This window comes from Oncorhynchus mykiss, chromosome 1 (genome assembly GCF_013265735.2).
Source record: "Oncorhynchus mykiss isolate Arlee chromosome 1, USDA_OmykA_1.1, whole genome shotgun sequence".
Lineage (NCBI taxonomy): Eukaryota > Metazoa > Chordata > Actinopteri > Salmoniformes > Salmonidae > Oncorhynchus > Oncorhynchus mykiss.
In genome coordinates this window covers 37,307,741-37,329,034 of record NC_048565.1, presented here as the reverse complement: position 1 = coordinate 37,329,034, position 21,294 = coordinate 37,307,741, and the positions used below count along the sequence as shown (strand labels likewise).

Here is a 21,294-nt window from a genome sequence, read left to right as displayed (position 1 = left end):
CTGTGCCATTTCAGGTATTTGGCTAAGTGCCTGTGTTTGCTATGATGTGGCGGAATGGTTCAGGACCGGCACTGTCCTTTTGCAACCAGATGGCAGTGTTGAGCCCCACACTAGCAGTGTGTTACACTCTTCTCCCTTTTCTCTCTCTGTGTGCCTATGTGCTCTTGCGTCTTTGATGGAGACATCCACATAAGACGGCACCCCATCTGTGAATAAGTGGAAAGAAAGGGACGATGATGATGTGTGCGTGTGTAAAGGCTGTGAATGACACAGCCCCCAGCTGCAGCTTCTTCGAGAGCTGTGTTAAACGTCTATAAATACCTGCTTGTCTAACTGGTGTTTATAGAGCCTAATGGTAGGGAAAGAGCATCGCTGGTCTCTCACTCACTCACTCACTCTCAAACACACCAGTTACATGCATTGTGTGGCACAGTATTGTGCAAGACTGTGGTTGTATGTTTTCTTGTTCATTGCTCAGTATGTGTTCTTGTATTTGCAGCCCCACAGTCACATTGGAATTTAATGATTTTGTTTTGTAGCACAATAGAGTTGTGTGCCTATTGGGATGGTGGTTGTCAGAGGCAGTTTGAAATACTGCAGTGTTGCACTGATCCAATCAAAGGAAGATATGTGGATTATGATGGGGATATACTAATCTGTCATGCCCTTCAGACAGCTGTATGACCCGGCTAGGGTCAGGGGTCACAGCCAGGGCTGAAGTTCAGTGTCATGTCACATCCAACTGTTCTGGTAATCCTGTCATTTCTCATTGTGGTGAATGTAACCAACATAGCCACATAGTCCTACTGTATGTGGTAATGGCATTTCTAAAGCTATGAGGCCCTGCCATTTATTGATCACCTCACACTGGGCCAGAGGTGCCATGGAGACGCACACACACACACACACACACACTACCTGTAGCACCTAGCATATGGACAGGAAGCCATATATATATATATATATATATACAGTGCCTTGCGAAAGTATTCGGCCCCCTTGAACTTTGCGAACTTTTGCCACATTTCAGGCTTCAAACATAAAGATATTAAACTGTATTTTTTTGTGAAGAATCAACAAGTGGGACACAATCATGAAGTGGAACGACATTTATTGGATATTTCAAACTTTTTTAACAAATCAAAAACTGAAAAATTGGGCGTGCAAAATGATTCAGCCCCCTTAAGTTAATACTTTGTAGCGCCACCTTTTGCTGCGATTACAGCTGTAAGTCGCTTGGGGTATGTCTCTATCAGTTTTGCACATCGAGAGACTGACATTTTTTCCCATTCCTCCTTGCAAAACAGCTCGAGCTCAGTGAGGTTGGATGGAGAGCATTTGTGAACAGCAGTTTTCAGTTCTTTCCACAGATTCTCGATTGGATTCAGGTCTGGACTTTGACTTGGCCATTCTAACACCTGGATATGTTTATTTTTGAACCATTCCATTGTAGATTTTGCTTTATGTTTTGGATCATTGTCTTGTTGGAAGACAAATCTCCGTCCCAGTCTCAGGTCTTTTGCAGACTCCATCAGGTTTTCTTCCAGAATGGTCCTGTATTTGGCTCCATCCATCTTCCCATCAATTTTAACCATCTTCCCTGTCCCTGCTGAAGAAAAGCAGGCCCAAAACATGATGCTGCCACCACCATGTTTGACAGTGGGGATGGTGTGTTCAGTGGGGATGGTGTGTTCAGCTGTGTTGCTTTTACGCCAAACATAACGTTTTGCATTGTTGCCAAAAAGTTCAATTTTGGTTTCATCTGACCAGAGCACCTTCTTCCACATGTTTGGTGTGTCTCCCAGGTGGCTTGTGGCAAACTTTAAACAACACTTTTTATGGATATCTTTAAGAAATGGCTTTCTTCTTGCCACTCTTCCATAAAGGCCAGATTTGTGCAATATACGATTGTTGTCCTATGGACAGAGTCTCCCACCTCAGCTGTAGATCTCTGCAGTTCATCCAGAGTGATCATGGGCCTCTTGGCTGCATCTCTGATCAGTCTTCTCCTTGTATGAGCTGAAAGTTTAGAGGGACGGCCAGGTCTTTGGTAGATTTGCAGTGGTCTGATACTCCTGCCATTTCAATATTATCGCTTGCACAGTGCTCCTTGGGATGTTTAAAGCTTGGGAAATCTTTGTGTATCCAAATCCGGCTTTAAACTTCTTCACAACAGTATCTCGGACCTGCCTGGTGTGTTCCTTGTTCTTCATGATGCTCTCTGCGCTTTTAACGGACCTCTGAGACTATCACAGTGCAGGTGCATTTATACGGAGACTTGATTACACACAGGTGGATTGTATTTATCATCATTAGTCATTTAGGTCAACATTGGATCATTCAGAGATCCTCACTGAACTTCTGGAGAGAGTTTGCTGCACTGAAAGTAAAGGGGCTGAATAATTTTGCACGCCCAATTTTTCAGTTTTTGATTTGTTAAAAAAGTTTAAAATATCCAATAAATGTCGTTCCACTTCATGATTGTGTCCCACTTGTTGTTGATTCTTCACAAAAAAATACAGTTTTATATCTTTATGTTTGAAGCCTGAAATGTGGCAAAAGGTCGCAATGTTCAAGGGGGCCGAATACTTTCGCAAGGCACTGTATATATGTATGTATGTATGTATGTCCCACAACAAACAGACCGGGTAGTCTTGGTAGTTTAATGCGTCAGGGATGTTGTGCAGCTATTTTGTAGTAAACAAAACCATTTTTTTCCTTCTTCTCACTGCCAAAGCAGTCTTCCCTAGCTACCTACTATCCAATGGACAATAGAAATTAGCCTACCTTTTTGCTTTTAGGAATCCCTTGCCTTTACTCAGTGAGACATGGTAGTAAAGTGTTTTTGACTGTTGTACTGAGGGGAATATCCTGGGTGAAACTGGAGGTGTGCCTGGCCTGCTTGCTGGCCTGGGAGCGCAGGTGGTCTTATCCTGCTGTTGTTTCTGGTTAGGTGGAGTCCGTGGTCTTATTGTTGCACATCTATTGTTTAGATGCCACTGGGGAGAAGGTGACTGGGTGAACTCCTTGATTCAAAGCTATCTGACATTCAGCCAGTTACAAGGGCTTGTGTTCTGATCTAATGCAGAAACCAATTGCCTGATCAATTTCATTGTCGCCATGATTGAATGGGACTGCTTTCCCTGTCGGCAACAGCGGTTGTTATTTGTGTTGTTTTTCTCTTCTTTCCTGCGAGCGGAGCTACGCCCTTTAGCAGGAATGACAGCTCCGTAAGTGGATACCATTTGGAAATAGATGGAGTGTTACAGCCCTGCCTCATCCATTGTGCCTGGCCTTTCATTTAGAACTAATCAATATTGACCGGGGAAAAACACCTTGCTGACTATGAGGGGGTGGAGACATCCACGCTGTGCCTTAATGACGCTGTTAGAGACCGAGATGAAGAGAAAGATGGATATTGAGAGCGAATCGATGTGCGACCGGGGGGGGGGGAGGGTGAAGGAACAGTAAGCATTCATTCCCGCCTCCATTAGAGTCCTTGGCCTTGTGTGTTTTGTCAGAACAGAGGTGAGGGGAAATGAAGTGAATTGAGTAGGCAGTGTGGACAGACACACAGTGGATGGAAAGGTCTGCCTATGGTCCCTCTGGTAGCAGTAACATATTATGTCAAGAGGTAATGATCTTTTGAACATCCTCCTCCTGGTGGTTCTTTCCATTCCTATCATTTTGTTCTCTCCCTCTCTAGTTCCTCTCTTCTTCTCCCTTCCTTCTTCCCCCAAATGCTCTTTCTTTCTCGTTCTTATGTGCTTTCTTCCCCTCTCTATTTCTCCACCTCTCCTCAGTCTTCTTGCGCATTCTGAGTCAAATTCAAATGCAGCTTGATAGTGATTATTATTATAAAAGTGTCTCTGCGTGTCCTCAGATGGAGGAGGGCAGTCGTGCCGTGCGTCTGGGGACTCTCATTGCCCTCATGGTGGAGGAAGGGGAGGACTGGAAGACAGTGGAGATCCCGCCACCTGTGGCAGCCACCCAAGCAACTCCCGCTCCGGCAGCCCCCACTGCACCCCCACCACATCCCCCCAGAGCAGCCTCCACAGGACCGTGAGTCTCACCTCTCTCCTCTTCTTCCTCTCTCCCACTATTACATCACTCTACTGTCATGCTCTACTCTGCCATTCTAATCAACTAATCATTAAATTAATCAGTAAATCAATTGGTATTTGTGTAGTGCTTTTCACAAATACACAAACATTTGTCAAAAGTGCTTGATAACAACCTTGGCATGACCCTGTAAAGAGCAAATAGATGCTTCAGTGGTAAGAAAGAAACTCCCAAGGAAGGAAGAAACTAGACTACAGCTGAAGCCCATCCTCTTTTGCCTGGTCAGATAAACGTTCAGAGTACATACAACTCCTTTTCCCATTCTTAGGGTCTCCACCATCACACAACGTGCTAAGTAAGACAACTGTCCCTTTCCACACCCATGTTAAAACGCAAGAGATACTCTCCTGCCTTATTGACAAACATAGGACAGGAACTGGAACTAAACATCAAATCAGGGCCTATTCAGAAAAATGTGTTTCCACTGTCCACTTGTATTCCCATTTTCCCCCAAAGCTTGTTCAAATGAAGCAGGGTTAAAGGTTATTTGCATTTGGGAAAGAACAGGCGTCTTGTTTAATTGGTGTTAGTTCGGAATGAGACAGGACAAATGGACTAGAGGTCGACCGATTAATCGGAATTGCCGATTTAATTAGGGCCTATTTCAAGTTTTCACAACAATCGGAAATCGGTATTTATTTTTTTTTGTAATTTTTTAAAAAGCTTTATTTAACTTGGCAAGTCAGTTAAGAACACATTCTTATTTTCAATGACGGCCTAGGAACGGTGGGTTAACTTCCTCGTTCAGGGGCAGAACGACAGATTTTCACCTTGTCAGCTCGGGTTATTTTATCTTGCAACCTTACAGTTAACTAGTCCAACACAATAACGACCTGCCTCTCTCTCGTTGCACTCCACAAGGAGTCTGTTACGCGAATGCAGTAAGCCAAGGTAAGTTGCTAGCTAGCATTAAACTCATCTTATAAAAAACAATCAATCATAATCGCTAGTTAACTACACATGGTTGATGATATTACTAGATATTATCTAGCGTGTCCTGCGTTGCATATAATCTGCATACAAGTATCTAAGTATCTGACTGATCGGTGGTAGGCAGAAGCAGGCGCATAAACATTCATTCAAACAGCACTTTCGTGCATTTTGCCAGCAGCTCTTCGTTGTGCGTCAAGCATTGCACTGTTTATGACTTCAAGCCTATCAACTCCCGAGATGAGGCTGGTATAACCGAAGTGAAATGGCTAGCTAGTTAGCGCGCTAATAGCGTTTCAAACGTCACTCGCTCTGAGCCTTCTAGTAGTTGTTCCCCTTGCTCTGCATGGGTAACGCTACTTTGATGGTGGCTGTTGTCATTGTGTTGCTGGTTCGAGCCCAGGGAGGAGCGAGGAGAGGGACGGAAGCCTTACTGTTACACTGGCAATACTAAAGTGCCTATAAGAACATCCAATAATCAAAGGTTAATGAAAAACAAATGGTATAGAGGGAAATAATCCTATAATTCCCATAACTACAACCTAGAACTTCGTACCTGGGAATATTGAAGACTCATGTTAAAAGGAACCACCAGCTTTCATATGTTCTCATGTTCTGAGCAAGGAACTGAAACGTTAGCTTTCTGACATAGCACATATTGCACTTTTACTTTCTTCTCCAACACTTTGTTTTTGCATTATTTAAACCAAAATGAACATGTTTCATTATTTACTTGAGGCTAAATTGATTTTATTGATGTATTATATTAAGTTACAACAATACTGAATGAACACTTATTTTAATTGTCATTATTACAAATACATTTGTTTTTTTTAAATCAGCCGATTAATCGGTATCGGCTTTTTTGGTCCTCCAATAATCGGTATCGGCGTTGAAAAATCATAATCGGTCGACCTCTAAAATGGACTCTGAAAGTCACTTGACTTCAATAAGTGTTTGCTAATTTGAGCAGTACCACTGTCATTATCCTCTGTCTAAATTGAGAAAGCGTGAGAGCAGTGTCATGTCAATGTTTTTAGGATTGAAGTGGGTGTTAAGGCCCAACGGCAGAGACATTAAATCGGTCCTTTAGAACAGTTTAATTGCTCCTCTATTAAAATGTCACAGGGCGAAGCATTTACGCTCATAGCTGCTTTTTTGTTTGTCTTTTTAGGTGAAAGTGAATCTAATCAAATAAAATTGTATTTGTCACATACTTCGTAAAACAACTAGTGTAAACTAACAGTGAAATGCTTACTTACGGTAGTGAATGGTAATGCAGGTGCATGTTCTGAACTGTCTAGAATGTACACAAGCTGAGTGCATTGACAGCTTAATGGGCTGAAGCCTATATGGTCTACATAAGCTGAAAAATAACACATTCTGAAAAAATATTTGTTTACATTTAATGTTGAATATTCATGTTCTCTGACCAATCAGGACATGCTTATGGTCAGGTTAATTTTGTGTCTATGTGTCTCTCTGTCCCTATCTCTGTGTGTCTTGTCCTTTCCTCTCCCCCCAGGTTGCGGTTGAGCCCGGCAGCCAGACACATCCTGGACACACACGGTCTGGACCCCCAGCTGGCCACCCCCACCGGACACAGGGGCATCATCACCAAGGAGTGAGTTCACGTACGAGATGTGTTCAGCATGGTGAAGTGCAATGAATAGGGCGGACATGATTCCCCTCTTCTAATCTAGCTATAGACTGTCAAGTGTTTTGTGACTTTAGACTCAGAGTGTGGGTACTGGGTGGTTTATGTGTGTTATACACTACTGAGCAAGTTAAAATAGTGCAAATCTCTCTGAGGAAGAAATTACAATCTAACTGACAAAAACAAGTGCGAGAGATGTTGTGAATGAAAGGGGAGAGAGGAGAGTACGATGTAAAGTGACAACTTTTGCACTCAGTGAATTTCTATCAAGTTGCCAGGTGCTCTAACCCTGGTATGCGGGTGTGCTCACACCAGAGGAAGCTGTGAAACTGTGAGCGCAAACAACACACACACACACACAACTTTAATGGCCACCTGCTGTCACGCAGGGTTTGATGGAACGTTCTAGTTACCCAACTCGCACCCTGCTGGGGAATCTCATTAAGACACAGCTGTCTCCATGGCAACCCAGTCTCCAGGGCCGACTGGTGGCCATAGAAACACAGGCCGTATGTTTTAGGAGACGTATCTGTCTATGTTCCCGTGTGTCTCTTTGTTATTCACACAAGTTTGTGCACGTGTATGTCTGTTAAAGAGCGAGTGTAAGGGGACGTAAGGAACCACACTCGACACAGGAAGATCACCTAAAGGCCTTGGATTCAGTCTTTTGCGATTATTATATGTCACATTGTGTGATGTTACCAAATTAAAATCTTAATATCAACATGGCCAGATTGTATGATTTGCTTCAGTTCTGTCGTCACATTCTGCAATTGTCTTGTGAGGCTACGTCAGCCGATGTAAGGTATGTCAACGGCAGCGGTGTATTTGGTCTGTGCATGTTCCAGCAGCGCAAGCCTTCCTCTATGCTTATGCGCGAGTAAAGGGAGTTTGGAAGAACTGAAAGTATGCATCTTAGAAATAGTTTTCACATGCTTTTAGTCATGTTGCGTACAAAGTTATATGTGGACACCTGCTCATCGAAAATCATGGGCATTAATATGGAGTTTGACCCCCCCATTGCTGCTATCACAGCCTTTCCTCTCCTGGGAAGGCTTTCCACTTGATGTTGGAGCATTGCTGAGGGGACTTCCATTCAGCCACGAGCATTCGTGAGGTTGGGCGATTTAGACCTTGATCGTAGTCGGTGTTCCAATTCATCCCAAAGGTGTTAGATGGAATTGAGGTCAGGGCTCTGTGCAGGCCAGGTAAATTCTTCCATACTGAACTTGACAAACCATTTCTGTATGGACCTTGCTTTTTGCACGGGGGCATTGTCATTCTGAAACAGGAAAGGGCCTTCCCCAAACTGTTGCCACAGTTGGAAGCACAGAATCGTCTAGAATGTTGTAGTTCCAGTGAATGGAAATCTTACTGCTAAGGGGCCTGAACCATGAAAAACAGCTCCAGACCATTATTCCTCCTCCACCAAACTCTACAGTTGGCACTATGCTTTGGGGCAGGTATCATTCTCCTGGCATCCGCCAAACCCAGATTTGTCTGTCGGACTGTCACATGTGGAAGCGTGATTCATCACAGAGGCAGGTTGGAACATGGTCGTTGTGGTAAAACAATGCACAGAAAGTGGTAGGCAATTTTAAGCATTTTTCAAAATCCCATCAGGTAGCCTGATTTCAGATGTCATGTAAACACGAATATTAGGGAAGTCGTTCTTCTTCCAAAGCATGAAACATGTTTAAATTGAACTATTATATTAATCTGACTATTCACAGTAATAATTTGACCCTATTGTGTGCATGCTCAGTTCCGGCCGTGTTCCTGTTAGTCATCGGGATCTGCTCGTAACACCAGCCACACTACACAATAAAGGCTCCAGATTTTTGACACTGACAGAACTTTGTTGGAGACTACGATCGCACGAAGTGGTACTTAATCGGCAGACTTAGACCTGAATGAGGCAAGGCGTCCGGCAATTGTTTACTACCTGAAGATTTGCCCATGGCCATGAGGTGTACATTTTGTCTGGGATGACAAAGTTGTGGCATCAGAAGGCTAAAATTGTACAGTCTGTGCGGATCTTACTGTAGACATTGCAGAAAAGTATGTACACTTCTTTGGTGAGGGTAGATTGCCAGCAATGTTTCCCCTATATGCATTTTACTGCAGCGCACTCAGATAGCATAAGCTACGTAAACGGGCTTAAGCTACGTAAACATGTGTAGAATTTTCTCTCTGCCCTGGCGCAAAATTAGAAGAATTGCAGAAAATGTGCTTTAAAACAGCAACATTTTGTCTCTTCCGGCCAAGAGGAGTGGCCTCTTGTGTGGGTCCACTATAGAACAACAACACAGAACAAAACATATAGCCCATTGATGAGATCATAGTGGTAACGCAAATCCACAGGAAGGGTTCATTTAGGAGTGGAAGGGGATGAGGATGTTGGGTTTTTGTATCACTGGTTATTCAGTGCTTGATTTATCATACCAATAGCCCTCATACACAATGGCGCATGGAAGTAGAAAAAAAAATGAGGCCACTCCCACTTTAGTGTAGCCAACTGCTCATCTATTTTCTGGTGCATCAGTGAGTTTCCTAACTAATGTAAGTAAACACATGTTACGTGGTACGTTGATATGACAGCTCTGACACCAAAACAAACTAACTCCACTGTCTCTCAAATCATTAGTCTTTATCTCTCTCTCTCTTCCTCTATTCATTGTCTGTTGATGTTGAAAAGGAGGCCCTGTGTTTCTGGAGAACATTGTGTACTGTTAACTCCACAGAGGAGAGAATTGGGGGATATGGGGGATTCAACACATTGTCAAATAACAATGACAGGCATGTGGCTGTCCTCTTTCCTTCTCTGTCTCTAAGGCCTACAGCTACAGCATGTACAGAGAACACACATGACTGGCTAGCTACAGATAGATAAAGCACCACTACCTATCTCTACCATGCTTCACTTCACCTCAATGGCTTAGAAAACACTTTCTCATTTGCTGGATGTGTTCCAACAAAATATATGGTTAATATAATTGATTTATACAATTATCATGCATGCCTTGTAAGGATCTGACGGCGAGTGGGTAATCTGTCTCTACCATCAGTCAACCTATAATCATTGGATAACAAAATAGACGAGCTACGATCACGAATATCCTACCAACGGGACATTAAAAAACTGTAATATTTTATGTTTCACCAAGTCGTGGCTAAACGACGACACAGATAACATACAGCTGGCGGGGTTCACGCTGCATCGGCAAGATCGAACAGCTGCCTCCGGTAAGACAAGGGCTGGTGGTCTGTGTATGTTTGTAAACAATAGCTGGTGCACGAAATCTAATATTAAGGAAGTCTCAAGGTTTTGCTCGCCTGAGGTAGAGTACACTATTTACCAAGAGTTTATATTTTTCGTAGCAGTCTATTTACCAAGACCGCACTCAATGAGCTGTAAGCCATAAGCAAACAGGAAAACGCTCATCCAGAGGCAGCGCTCCTAGTGGCCGGGGACTTTAATGGGTAGGTAACAACACATCTGGCACGCTGATCCTCAACACGGCGGCCCCTCAGGGGTGCGTGCTCAGTCCCCTCCTGTACTCCCTGTTCACCCATGATTGCATGGCCAGGCACGATTCCAACACCATCATTAAGTTTACAAAGAAACACAGACAGGAGGAAGGGGAATGAAAAAAGATGGCTAATTAAAATCATACTTTATTTTTATAATATCTGTAGTAATGCGTATTTCCCAAAGTCTGTGAATTAGATAATTGGGCATTTACCCTCTATTATGTCAGGGCATGTCTTGTATAAGCTTCCAGTAATTGAACAAAGTTACAGGAATCTTCAGTAATTTTGGTAATGAACTTAATCAATGGCAATCTATCGTAGCTCTGGTAATTTATACTTAAATAACTTTTAATACATTAAGACTATATATTCATATATTTTATCTGTGTCCATGAGTTTCTAGTAGAGGGAAAAGGTATACCTACTCAGTTGCACAATTGAATGCAATCAACCAACATGTGTCTTCCGCAATTAACCCAAACCCTCTGAATCAGAGCAGGGCTGCCTTAATCAACATCGCCTGGGGAGCAGTTGTTGTTTGGAGATAACTGCCTCGCTCAGACCATATGGTTCAAGAGGAAAATGGTATAATTCATGAAAAAAAGCATCTAATCAACAATGGCATTATTTTCAATTTAACTCTGCAACTCTTCCAACTATTTACTTTTTTCACAACTGCCACCAGTTTGGCGACAAAACATTTTCAACAAATGCATATTGACATAGCAAAATAAATGTTTGTAAAAAATTTAGATTTTTAATGCTGAAACCCTCATATTAAACACCAATGGTATGTATTCACTAAGTTGGTTTATATTTAGGATCTTTTACAGCTTTGTCATTCAATGTATTTTAAAATTATCGTATACAATTCTTTCATGTGTTGTACATGTGATAAGGCCTCACAGAGGGCCAGAGATTATTAGTCTCCTGTGATAATCTGAAGTACCCAAAAGGGCCACTAGAAGTCTGGTGATAAATTTCATAATTCTTAAGTTTCCAGTGATAAACCCTCCTTTGGCAACCCTAATAAGCATGAAGTGGGCTTTGGCTTAAAATAAACTAACATTTACATTAAGTCTGCCTCAGAGCGACGTGTGTCTAAGCCAGCCATATTGTCTCCATACGAAGGGCTATTATCGTCAAGTACATCCCCTGTTGTTAACATCAATACCATTTTAAAGGCACTTACACCATTTCAGTGTGCTGCATGTTTGTCTGCCGGAGGAGAGAGGAATGGAGTAGAGTTTTTTTTTTGTACTTCGGGCTGATTGTGTTTTTATGGGAAGGGTTGTTTCAGAAATGTAACATTTGTCCAAGGAAGTCTGTGGTCGTGACTTATTTCAAGGTACACTGTAGGTTTATTTTTGGTGGATGTTAGGGTTATGCAAAACCTGTCCGCAGCATTACTTTTCTAGATTTCTTATCGCCCTCTGACAAGCGATCTGAAAAGCCTGCCTCAGTTTGACCCAGTGACTTTAGATATTATCCTTATCATCATTACTAATAATAGTATAATTACAGTATCATTATATCGTATCATTACTTTATACGGCAGTGGTTCCCAACCTTTATTGGTTTCTGTACCACCAAGTATATTTTTCTCTTCCCAGATTATCATTGGAAGTAACCCATCTGCATTTTACCAGTAGGCCTATGGGCTCATGAATTTTCTCAAGTACCCCGTGTGGATAGGCCATGTACCTCCAGGGCTCCTACTACCTCTGGTTGGGTAACACTGGTTTACGGTATAACTTCACAGTATTCTTTAATAGCTAGAATCTGCAAGAGATCAGGCCAAAAATCAAACCCAGCTGCACCAGGTTTCTGGACTATGGTAGATATTGTATTTTATGTTGAGAGACTCAGATCTTTCCCTCTGTGGCAATACAAGGCTTTTCTCCACTGGAGTGAAGGGGTTTTCATGACCATCATTCCCTCTGTCGTGTCCCAGATGGCAGTGTAGAGTCTGGGTTTCACTCAGACAGTCAGGGGGAGGTGTGTGTGTGTCTGTTTTATCTGTGGTGTGTGTGTGTGTCTGTGGTGTGTATGCATCTTTAATATTCCAGTCACCTCTTCACAGGCTTTGAGGCTCTTTGGCCTTGTCTGTCAGTGGGTGTAAATGGCCTGTGTGAAAAGCAGATGTCTTGTGTGAGGAAGGATCAGCCAGCCAGGCAGCCAGTGAGCCAGCTAGCTGCACACGCAGTAGCCTATTAGTGAATGATGTCATCGCCACACACTGGGGGCTCTGGGCTGACGATGTATGAGCTAAATTGATGTGCTCTTCATCGTATAGAAAGGACACTCTTCATGTTGCATTGGGATTCATGGATAATGTGTAACACACTCCATACAAAGAAATAGGATGAATGTTGTACATGGTACATATATTGTGGTGTTATTTTTCAAGTTGTAATGTGAAGCTCTACATGCAGCCCCCCCATCCCTTTTGAAAGAAACTGACAGGGAGGTAATGACATCGTCAATGTTTAATCTAAATCTCACATCCTCCTCTTGTTCACTGGCTGGGCTCTCTTTGTTCTCTGAGCAGGAGTAGGAGCAGTCATGCAAATTCAGATGCATATGTACAGTTGAAGTCGGATGTTTACATACACCTTAGCCAAATACATTTAAACTCAGTTTTTCACAATTCCTGACATTTAATCCAAGTAAAAATTCCCTGTTTTAGGTCAGTTAGGATAACCACTTTATTTTAAGAATGTGAAATGTCAGAATAATAGTGTAGAAAGTGATTTATTTCAGCTTTTATTTCTTTCATCACATTCTCTGGGTTAGAAATGTACATACACTCAATTAGTATTTGGTAACTTTGCTTTTATGTTTAACTTGGGTCAAAAGTTTCAGTTAGCCTTCCACAAGCTTCCCACAATAAGTTGGATGAATTTTGGCCCATTCCTCCTGAGAGAGCTGGTGAAACTGAGTCAGGTTTGCGCACAAATTTTCTATTTGATAGAGGTCAGGGCTTTGTGATGGCCACTCCAATACCTTGACTTTGTTGTCCTTAAGCCATTTTGCCACAACTTTGGAAGTATGCTTGGGATCATTGTCCATTTGGAGGACCCATTTGCAAACAAGCTTTAACTTCCTGACTGATGTCTTAAGATCTTGCTTCAATATTTCCAGATAATTTTCCTTTCCTCATGATGTACGATATTTGTCCCCATGTGCAGTTGCAAACCGTAGTCTGACTTTTTTATGGTGGTTTTGGAGCGTCGGCTTCTTCCTTTCTGAGCGGCCTTTCAGGTTGTCGACATAGGACTCGCTTTACTGTGGATATAGATACTTTTGTGCATGTTTCCTCCAGCATCTTCACAAGGTCCATTGCTTTTGTTCTGGGATTGATTTGAACTTTTCGTACCAAAGTAAGTTAATCTCTAGGAGACAGAACGTCTCTTTCTTGAGCAGTATGACAGCTGCATGGTCCCATGGTATTTTATACTTGCGTACTATTGTTTGTACAGATGAACGTGGTACCTTCAGGCATTTGGAAATTGCTCCCAAGGATGAACCAGACTTGTTGAGGTCTTTGCTGATTTTATTTAGATTTTCCCATGATGTCGAGCAAAGAGGCACTGAGTTTGAAGGTAGGACTTGAAATACAGAAGCTTCTAAAGCCATCACATCATTTTCTGGAATTGTACATGCTCTTTAAAGGCACATTGAACTTCTGACCCCCTGGAATTGTGATACAATGAATTATAATTGAAATAATCTATCTGTAAACGATTGTTGGAAAAATGACTTGTGTCATGCACTAAGTAGATGTCCTAACCGACTTGCCAAAACTATAGTTTGTTAACAAGACATTTGTGGAGTGGTTGAAAAATGAGTTTTAATGACTCCAACCTGTGTATGTAAACTTCAGACTTCAACTGTATCAGCAGAACGGGTAGGAAGAGTGGAGTAGTGATTGGGCCACCCATGCAAAGGGGCTCAGGTCTTTCAGAGGGCATGTAGTCACTAACCTAACCTGGAGGAACCAGCCTCTTCTGCCTGTATGCTTGCCTACCTACACTGCTCTTCAATTATATATATGTGTGTGTGTGTGTGTGTGTGTGTGTGCCTGCAAATTGGTTTGTGTGTCTTTAAGTGTGGGTGGGGGAATTCCAACATGCCAAGGACCCCAAAAACAACAACCAAGAACAATGAGAGGAAGGAAGTGAGGGATTGCGAGAGAGACTGCATGGAAATGGAGAGTCAGGGACCCAGTCTTGTCCCTGCTTTATGGACGAGGGCAGCAGGAGTAGCTGGTTCAGACAAAGATGTGGGGTAGGAAGGCCTCAGTGCACTGTTGTGGAACCAGGGTGCTGGAGCAGATACCCAAAAAGGTAATACCAGTCGCCTTAAATTATTTTAACTCAATGTACTAACACTTACTGTAGATTGCAGCTGCCAATAATGTAAGCCGTGGGAAAAGTATCTTCAGTGTGAAGCGGAAGCAACGTACAACAATGTGTCATGACTAACGACAAAGCCATGCAGGTGTTAATATTTATACCAAAATAACATTTCTGATCCTTATTTGCCTGTGCTCTGGGCTGGAGGAAGGTCGAGGCTGTAACCTGAAAGCACTTTACTGCTCTGTTCTGTTTGATGAGCAGAGAATTCAGCCCACATCAAAGATGGCTGCCACCTTTGAACTGCTGATCCAGGTGCCTGCCTGACAAACCACATTAATTACGCTTCAGGGACACTTGATGAAACAGTCAGGTTTTGTTTTTTTGTTTTCCTAGGCGGTTATCATATAGATAATGATATGTAGAGCGATGTTTTGTTGATGTGATTTTTTGCTCATAGTAGTTTTGTTGGCCTTTTAGTTCCCTGCATCTCCTGACTTGTTCAGCCTGCCCAGTGTGCCCATGCGATATGCATGCTCCGTTTGTCCGATGAGAGAGTGAATGCATCTGACACCTGATCCTGGCTTCCATTGTGGCGAGGTATTTGTTTGTGAATGGTGAGCGCTTCTCTTCTCACATCACCGTCCCTGTGCTAGCCCTGGAAGGATTTAATAAGAGTTAGCTCTGTCTCTCTCTCTCTTGCTCTCTCGCTCTCTTGATCACTCGCTTGATCACTGTCTTTCTCCCCTTTCCCTCTTTCTCCTCCTCCTCTTTCTATACCTGGCCCTCCACTTTTTGTTCTCTCACACTCTCTGTCTCTCTGCCTGTGACATTACACACGAAATGAGCAATGGGGTCACTTTCAGTCAGTCTCCTCCAGCCTTGGGTCACACAGTGGAAAGGGTGGTGGCAGTCGTAGTGCTTGACCTGACTACACCAAGCCCTCTCCTGGTTGGGGCAAACTTCTCCAGCTAGATAGACATTCTATTCCTGTCTGCCTGCCTGGGAATTTCCATTGAAAAGCTTTCAGCTAAACAAACGCTCTCCTCTGAAGATGGTGAGAGGATTAGTTAGCTTGCATAAATGTTTATGCGAGTAGTGAGTACTAGGCCAGTCTCTACCTAACCTGGGTTTTGAAAGCATGTTGCTTATCCCTGGGAAATATTTACAGTGCCTTGCGAAAGTATTCGGCCCCCTTGAACTTTGCGACCTTTTGCCACATTTCAGGCTTCAAACATAAAGATATAAAACTGTATTTTTTTGTGAAGAATCAACAACAAGTGGGACACAATCATGAAGTGGAACGACCTTTATTGGATATTTCAAACTTTTTTAACAAATCAAAAACTGAAAAATTGGGCGTGCAAAATTATTCAGCCCCTTTACTTTCAGTGCAGCAAACTCTCTCCAGAAGTTCAGTGAGGATCTCTGAATGATCCAATGTTGACCTAAATGACTAATGATGATAAATACAATCCACCTGTGTGTAATCAAGTCTCCGTATAAATGCACCTGCACTGTGATAGTCTCAGAGGTCCGTTAAAAGCGCAGAGAGCATCATGAAGAACAAGGAACACACCAGGCAGGTCCGAGATACTGTTGTGAAGAAGTTTAAAGCTGGATTTGGATACAAAAAGATTTCCCAAGCTTTAAACATCCCAAGGAGCACTGTGCAAGCGATAATATTGAAATGGAAGGAGTATCAGACCACTGCAAATCTACCAAGACCTGGCCGTCCCTCTAAACTTTCAGCTCATACAAGGAGAAGACTGATCAGAGATGCAGCCAAGAGGCCCATGATCACTCTGGATGAACTGCAGAGATCTACAGCTGAGGTGGGAGACTCTGTCCATAGGACAACAATCAGTCGCATATTGCACAAATCTTGCCTTTATGGAAGAGTGGCAAGAAGAAAGCAATTTCTTAAAGATATCCATAAAAAGTGTCGTTTTAAAGTTTGCCACAAGACACCTGGGAGACACACCAAACATGTGGAAGAAGGTGCTCTGGTCAGATGAAACCAAAATTGAACTTTTTGGCAACAATGCAAAACGTTATGTTTGCCGTAAAAGCAACACAGCTGAACACACCATCCCCACTGTCAAACATGGTGGTGGCAGCATCATGGTTTGGGCCTGCTTTTCTTCAGCAGGGACAGGGAAGATGGTTAAAATTGATGGGAAGATGGATGGAGCCAAATACAGGACCATTCTGGAAGAAAATCTGATGGAGTCTGCAAAAGACCTGAGACTGGGACAGAGATTTGTCTTCCAACAAGACAATGATCCAAAACATAAAGCAAAATCTACAATGGAATGGTTCAAAAATAAACATATCCAGGTGTTAGAATGGCCAAGTCAAAGTCCAGACCTGAATCCAATCGAGAATCTGTGGAAAGAACTGAAAACTGCTGTTCACAAATGCTCTCCATCCAACCTCACTGAGCTCGAGCTGTTTTGCAAGGAGGAATGGGAAAAAATGTCAGTCTCTCGATGTGCAAAACTGATAGAGACATACCCCAAGCGACTTACAGCTGTAATCGGAGCAAAAGGTGGCACTACAAAGTATTAACTTAAGGGGGCTGAATAATTTTGCACGCCCAATTTTTCAGTTTTTGATTTGTTAAAAAAGTTTGAAATATCCAATAAATGTCGTTCCACTTCATGATTGTGTCCCACTTGTTGTTGATTCTTCACAAAAAAATACAGTTTTATATCTTTATGTTTGAAGCCTGAAATGTGGCAAAAGGTCGCAAAGTTCAAGGGGGCCGAATACTTTCGCAAGGCACTGTACATTCCCCAGGTGTTGGGGACATTTTTTCTCAAATGTTTATTTTTGATCATATTGGGCAACGTTGGAGTAGGGGATTTGTCGACTCTGGTTGAGATGAGTGTTTTTCCTCTCCGAACCAAGCAGGGTCAATATCAATAGGCCTGTTCACTGACAGAAGGCCAGAAATTGGATGTTTGCGCTTGGATCGAAAGTACATCATGTATGCTTTCCTCAGGCTTTCAATAACATGACACCGATAAATGGCTTCCTAGTGCCTAGCTACCTACCTACACACTGGTGTTCCCGTATCTGCTGCAATACTCCGTACAGGTGTGTGTGAAAGCAGTTTTTATTTGCATTATTAGTTTGCCCATATTCATGTTGGGACGGTCAGGGTGTCAGAGGAGTGGCCCAGTGTTAAGTATTTTCATACGGTTTCAAAGCCCTGGTCTCAGATCCACCCTCCCTGAGTCGTACTGTAGGCATAGTGTACATTTGCTTGGTCTTGTTGAAATGGTAGGCTACTTGTTTGTATTGATCTGTGTAATAGTGGTGGGGATTGTCCTTTTTACCTCCTGCTTTTTGCTTAATCTATTCTCAACCACCTTGTGCCATTATTTTCCTCTACAGAGATGCCCTTAATCTCCTGAAAAAGTTCCCTGATTCCAAGACAACTCCAGTTACAGCAGCCCCAGTGGCAGCAGCCCCCAGTCCTGTCGCCACCCCAGCAGCTGCCCCACTTCCCCCAGGCAGCAGGCCCATGTACCCCCCTCAATCCATACCTGGCAAGCCTGGAGCTCCGGTGAGTACACACACACACACACACACTCTATCAGTAAACACATTAAAATGTCAAAATTGGGATCAACACCAAGTGCTCAAGGGGCTTGAAGCATGTTCAGAAAGTGTATGGCTTAATGACTCATGCACCTCAACACAGTGGATTATATCATAAGGAAAGCAAGTCGTGGTTAGGGAAGTATAGATTTAACTCTTAGCTCACTGGTGTGTGAAGAGATGGAGGGAGGCAGGGACCACCTCGACGTTGGTATGAGTCACTATGGCTGCCACCTACCCTCCCCCACTTTCTATACAGACTCACACTCTCTCTCTCGCTCTCTCTCTACCTCACCTTCTCTCAGTGCTGCTATTCACTAAAGGTGATGGGCACAACACACAATTTATCAAGATCTATAAATAGTGGAGTTGAGGGCACGTTTTCACGGATTTAATTTTCTCATGACTTCACATTAATAATTTACCTGTAAGTGTTGGAGCCTCGTTCTAGCCTTATGTAACATCTTATAACATTATAAAGGGGAGGAACAGCATTTTTCAGTAGGTAATTCCCTCATTCAGAAAGCCAAGTTTATGCTAATATATACTACTACTATCGGTAGTTGAATGGTGTGACTTTCATGTTCTTCATTTCCTCCTGTTTGTTCCTGTTGTGCAAGTCTGTGAGATCGGTGATTGGACACAGTTAGCTTGATTTCTAAGAACTTCTGAGAAAGTATTGAAACAACACTCTGCTCCAAAGCGTATGAAAAGCTTCTAAGCAGACATTAGCAGTATCTTAATAGTCTCTGGAGGCCCCCATGCTATGGAACAGATCCCGATCGTTGTTTGCACACAGCCCCTATGCTCCCATGCAAAATGAGCATGACGACATATCGTCTTACTCCCTCTCCCGCACAGATTGATCCATCAAACAGACAGAGGCCTGGGGTTGTGCAGGGGGTAACCAGACTTTATCATCTGGTCAGTGGAAACCCTGTAGAGAGCTGAGGACATGGGTCTTGACTTTGACAGTTAATGCAGTTTTAGTATTATGATCATGGAATTCCGAGCACATCATGTGTGTACACATACATTTCAATGTGTCCAGATTCCCTTTGTCTGCGCTATATTCAAATGCCTGTATGCATTCTATAAACGGTAAAATAGACAAAATGTGATAGCCACTACCACCAAGTTGTTGTTGTGTTATCTTCTGTAGCTAACTAGCAAGCAAAGCTAAAGTGATTGCAAATGAGCTACCATAACTAAATATTAGCTAGCTGGCTAGCATTTATAAGGCCAGCAAGCATTTCCTCACATGCTAGGAATGTATTTCCTCCAAAGTTATAATGAAAAGTTGCCTCTCGCTCCCAAAACACATGTTTTTTGGAGACTTGTGGGTGGAGTGCTGATGACTTTGCCCACTGTATTTACTTTTGGTAGCCTGATTGTCCAGACGGAGGAGAAATTAGCACACAGTGCATCGCTGACCACCTCCTGATGTGGTCAGCCAGATCTGAACACAATGTGACTTTTGTCTTTTCAATGTGATCTTCGTATTCTCACAGCAAAGTTGCACGTTGCCACTTTCTCTCTCTGAAAACACCCCTGCTGATCAGTGACTACTGGGACTCCAAATGAGACATCAGTATCACCTCTGTTTCCCCTGACAGACGACTGGTGGGGAGGCAGGAAGGCTCCTGGGTCTCTTGAGGAGTCACGGTAATTGTGTCAGGGTGCCGAGCATCGCTCAGCGGAACAAAAGGCCACCTCCAGTGACAACACTTTATCCTATTTCTTAGTAGTGAGGTGATGACGTAATTTGTTTGCTGTATTCTGATATGAGGGAATAGCATTCTGTGGTATGATGACACACACACTGGCTTTTCGGTCTGTAACGACCAAAAAAACAGCACCTTGACTTTCTCTTACGTTTTATATGATCACAGTCATTGCTGTTTGATGTATTTTGTACTTTTTATTTGATAGCTTTTTTCATTTTTTTTAGCTTGACTTGATGCCCTTGTAAAGAGTATTGTGTTTATTGGACAACTCTATACTGTGGGTTGAATAGACGGCTCCTCCTGTCCTGAGATAGAGCCCAGACCCTGGTCAAGCTTTAGAGCCAAGCCTGTCCAAACACTCCAAACAGCAGCTTCGTAAAGACGACCCAGACTGGTTGGGGTAGTCTGCTTTCCATCCCTGCCTCTTTTTCACTGTAATGGGGATTTAAAGAGAACCTGTTGAGTTTTGACTGTTGAATACTAATTGTAGCATTACTGCAGAAGTGTTTACAGCAATTAAGATCTACACAAGAGGTTACTATTCTTATATATATGTGTGTGTGTTTAGGCATGGTGGATTTAGTTGTAATGGCAAAAATTTCCTCATCTTGTTTGCCTTATTGGGTTTGAACTACCTAGTATAGTGTCTAGCATGTCAATAACTTAAGTGCTAATTGTATTTTCAAGACGATTACGTCGCCTGGTCACAATAAATGACCCAATATACCACCTTAGAGTTGGTCCTATTTTTAGTTGAACAAAATCGATCCCAATCAATCTTTTGTAACGAGCTTGTCAACAGCATTGCCATGGGTTCTGTAGCCTCATCAAAGCCTCTAACTTTAGGTGAAAGTGAATACGTCTGCAATGGCGTTATTGATGGGAGCAGAGTCATAAAGTCGTCCAGAAATATAAATCTGCACAGTGACTGACTGACCGTTCTCTGTTCTGTCCTCTCTTTCCTCCTCTCCTGTCTCAGGGCACCTTCACAGAGGTCCCGGCCTCTAATGTGCGGCGTGTCATCGCCCAGAGGCTGACGCAGTCCAAGACCACCATCCCTCACGCCTACGCCACCATCGACTGTGACCTGGGCGCTGTCATGCAGCTCCGCAAGGAGATGGCCAAAGGTGAGGCCACAGCACATCAGAACATAACAGGGCACAACGCATCACATCAGAACATAACATAACAGGGCACAAGACATCACATCAGAACTAGAGGTCGACTGATTATGATTTTAACGCCAATACCGATTTATTGGAGGACAAAAAAGCCGATACCGATTAATCGGCAGATTTTTTAAATTTTATTTATTTGTAATAATGACAATTACAACAATACTGAATGAACACTTATT

At 42.8% G+C, this 21,294-nt stretch overlaps 1 protein-coding gene across 3 annotated transcripts in view; it reads left to right on the top strand.

Annotated features, from left to right (window-relative positions):
* Nucleotides 1-21,294, top strand: part of pdhx (pyruvate dehydrogenase complex component X) — a 60,088-nt gene that overhangs the window by 18,609 nt on the left and 20,185 nt on the right. For all 3 annotated transcript variants that reach the window (XM_021600676.2, XM_021600666.2, XM_036977062.1), the window contains exons 4-7: nt 3,884-4,062; nt 6,578-6,676; nt 18,004-18,175; nt 20,917-21,064. In XM_021600676.2, the coding sequence (XP_021456351.1) occupies nt 3,884-4,062; nt 6,578-6,676; nt 18,004-18,175; nt 20,917-21,064 (598 nt within the window). The remainder of the gene's footprint in view (nt 1-3,883; nt 4,063-6,577; nt 6,677-18,003; nt 18,176-20,916; nt 21,065-21,294) is intronic.